The sequence below is a fragment of the Mangifera indica genome, chromosome 19 (genome assembly GCF_011075055.1).
Source record: "Mangifera indica cultivar Alphonso chromosome 19, CATAS_Mindica_2.1, whole genome shotgun sequence".
Lineage (NCBI taxonomy): Eukaryota > Viridiplantae > Streptophyta > Magnoliopsida > Sapindales > Anacardiaceae > Mangifera > Mangifera indica.
Window position 1 is genome coordinate 3670777 of NC_058155.1, and position 3706 is coordinate 3674482.

Here is a 3706-nt window from a genome sequence, read left to right on the forward strand (position 1 = left end):
TAATGTACTCTGTACTGTTTTATATTTTGGTGTTCCTTGTTCACTGAACAAACACTGTAATTTCGCCCCTTACATGTAATTTAGTGTTTCTGTCATTGATTGTAAATTTTACTATAATAGAGATGGATGCATTTGACTGACCATTTAATATTGTAAGCTTCAAACATACTATCGATCGTGTAATTTCCAAGAACTAATATTATTGTCAACTCCCTCCTGTTTTCACCTTTTGAAGACATACAATTTCAACAATTTATATAAATTTGTTAGTTCTAGGCTAATGTTGGCATTCTCTCAACGTAAAAGAACTACTTGTATTCTTTTTAACCTTTACTGTGTACATCCTCTCAATCTAGCCTGTAGACACCTGCCACCAACAATCATTGTACCATCAGAAGCAAACCCAAACAAATTAAAAATAGGCAAAATTAACAATCATTCTCCCAACTTTTCTGCTAACAGCCTCACACAGCTGGCAAGGCAATGTATCGAGGCTTGCTGCACGAGTCTTCCATAATTACCCAAGACACCACATCTTCTCCAAGCATGGTACATTGCATAGGCCACAGGGTCATTAGCTAGGCCCTTGACATAAGAAGCTAATGATTCTAAGGATCTGAATTCAGTTCCATCTATTATTGAGTGCAGTGGGACAAAATCCCAAACATTTGGGGCTCCGAAATAGATGGGAATTGAACCAGAATCTAGAGCGTAAAACAGTTTCTCTGTCACATAACTCTCTGTCATGGTGTTCTCGATAGCTAGTACAAATTTGTAGTGAGACATGGCACAATGTAAATGATCCCACCATCTTGGCTTGACGCTGGCATCATTGTTGCAGTCAGGATAGATAGAAAGGGCTATGTCTGGGCCACCAACATTGTTCAAGCACTTGCCAAACGAATGGTGAGGCAGCAAGCTCAGGAGATTTTGGGCCAGTCGATTTCTTTGAGGAAGACAGCGTGATGAAGACCAATAAACAAGTGTATCCTTCAGAAAAAGAAAAAAAGTTGAAAGTATTTTTTTTTTTTGAAAAAACAGTGGAAACTATCAAAAGAAGCAAATAACTTTAGCTAACAAGAGATCTGATAATTTCGACCATTGTGAAGAGTGCACCAGCATAAGTTGACTGCACATCATCTTTAGCATGATAACTAATAAATATATCCTCAAGACCTGAACGCCTTCTACCAGCTTCAAGATCCCCTTTCCGTCTCTGAAAACATAACTAAATTATTTTCTCTTAAAATTAAAAATGAAAAATGAAAACGGGCCCTTACATTCAACCCATTATTAGGCTTCAAGAGAGGCTTGCCCATGTAGTTCAACTTCAACACCAAGCCTAAAGGCCCAATCATTTGACCACTCCCTGCAGGCCTTGCAATGATTATTCCAATATAGAATTTTCAAGGAATTTATAATTTGGTTTTTGTAACAATATAACTACCAAAATTTTTTTCTTAATTTTAAAGATATTTTCTCAATTCAATAGAATAAATTATACCTTTTTTATAAACTTCTGGAAAAGAGAATCTATTAATAAAAATAAATGAAGTAAAATAAACAAAAAAAATCTAATCATACAGACATAATGTATGAACACCTAACTCTAACATCTATTAACTATTTTAAAATTGAAAAAAAAAATTTCATATTTTGACATTCTTTTCTGACTTACTAAAAAAGAAATAAAAACAATAATACAATAAATGGTGACATGATAGAAAAAGCAAAGTCAAATATTATATTATACATGTTAAATTTAATTTGTATATTCTAAAGTTAGAACTCTATTTGTTGAATACCTCATATATACGTCAAATTAATATGTATTACTGCCTCTAATTTCTCCATTCACACACATTTCCTATTTCCAACTTTTTCTCCTTCCACTAATTAATTCTTTTCAAGGTTTAAACATTCTAAATTTGACGTAAACTTCTTCTCTCTTTTTTTTTTTTAAATATTTTGTGAATTTTAAAGGTGGATTCATGATTAATACGATTTTAAATGAATAAATACAGTATGTTTTCTATGTTATTTACCATGTATGATTACTTTTACAGACTTTTAAAAATTAATGACTCTAAAGTGTTAGAACAATTATCAATAATCAATTTTGTGTTTTTAAAAAGTAGTTTAAATGACTGAGAATATAAAATCCTCAACTGTAAAAATATGATTTTACCTAATACAAATAAATCTTACTTGATTGTGAAACTAATAACTGTAACTGAATTATACCTATTTGATGTCATTAGTTCAATCCCAAAAATTAAAATTTCACTTAAGTAAATTTTTTCGTTTAAAAAAAATTAATTCTTATGATATGATTAGGATAATAAATAATAAATATTCTCATAATAAAACCTTCCTTTACATGCATGGTGGAGTGAATATTCCCACTAAGGAAATGAAAATCTAGGGAAAATTTTTTAGGGTTTATTCCATCTCATTAATTGTGTTCATTTTCAATGTATCTTAGTCCAAAGTCAAAATTAAGATGATTGGATCATTTAGCCACCAACCATGTATACATATATAAAAATGTTGTGTTAAGTAATTATTTAGAGGAAAAAAAGGCCCAAAATGAAATAGAAGCGAGTGAGTCTTGACTGGTATATGAACAATTAAATATGTATGCAAAGTTCGCTCCTAAATTCATATCACAAAAGGGGATTCATTATCTCGTTTTGCTTGGTGAGAGGGAAATGCATAAATTAATGTAAATGACTATTTCTTTTTCTCTTATAATATAGTCTTAAAAGGATGTTTATGATATAAAAATTAATGTCATAACCTTTTAAGGATCACTTAAAAGGCAAATAAATAAAATTTTAAGTATAAAAGCAATAATTTAAATCTCTTTTAACAATATTATAAAATTAAACTTTTGTAATTATAAGGTTAATCCAACCTCAAAAGAATACTCTAATTCAAATTATATATTATTTTTATATTTAATCGTGTAGGAAAAAGTGTTGGGAATTAAACAAACTTTTCAAATAAATCTTCAATACTTTATTTAAATAAAAAAAGAAATCGGTCAAATTTAACTATCAAAAGCAGGGTTGGATTCAAGTTGAGTTGAGTTTAAGTTCAACTTGGTTTATATATGGTGGAGCTTGAGTTCGTCGAACTTGTGAAAGTTAAGCTAGAATTTGGCTCAGCTCATTTCGAGCTGGAGTTTTTAACTATTTCGTTATTAAAACGATGTCGTTTTAATACATATTGATCTAAACGACGTCGTTTTGTATTAAAATTTTAAATTGGTAAATTTGACGAGTAGCTTGAGCTTGAACAAACTTGTATAGGACTGGCTAGTTTTGAATTTATTCGAATCAAACTCAAACTCGAATTGAAACAGATTCGATTCAAATCTAACCCTAATCTAGAGTATATAATAATAATAATATAATTATTCAATAAAACAATAAACATTGAAGGTGGTGTTAAATAATCTGATTTTAATTATTAATTATAACTATAATTGCTACCATTTATCTTGCTAACTCAAGACTTATTCTATTAAATGTTAGAATTGTGAAGCCTGAAAGGATTTGAATTCTAGAAGAATTCGGATTCAAAAATAGGATTAAACTTTATCTGTCCCGAAAGCATACCAAACGAAGTCCGTTTTAAACAAATAAGGTATCGTTGGAAAGCTTGTTTTCGATACGAATCAAACGCCGCAAAAATGGCAGCC

At 30.1% G+C, this 3706-nt stretch overlaps 1 protein-coding gene across 1 annotated transcript; it reads right to left on the minus strand.

The window, feature by feature from the left end:
- Positions 1 to 361: 361 nt before the first annotated feature.
- LOC123203230 (alpha-(1,4)-fucosyltransferase-like) lies at positions 362 to 993 on the minus strand. The gene has a single exon (XM_044619505.1). It carries the CDS (start codon positions 784 to 786, stop codon positions 436 to 438), a length of 351 nt encoding a protein of 116 aa, XP_044475440.1. The 5' UTR covers positions 787 to 993; the 3' UTR covers positions 362 to 435.
- Between the last annotated feature and the right edge of the window lie 2713 nt (positions 994 to 3706).

What these genes read in the sequence shown, in the direction of transcription:
- LOC123203230 (XM_044619505.1), bottom strand. Translation starts at nt 786, where the DNA reads ATGTCTCACTACAAATTTGTACTAGCTATCGAGAACACCATGACAGAG.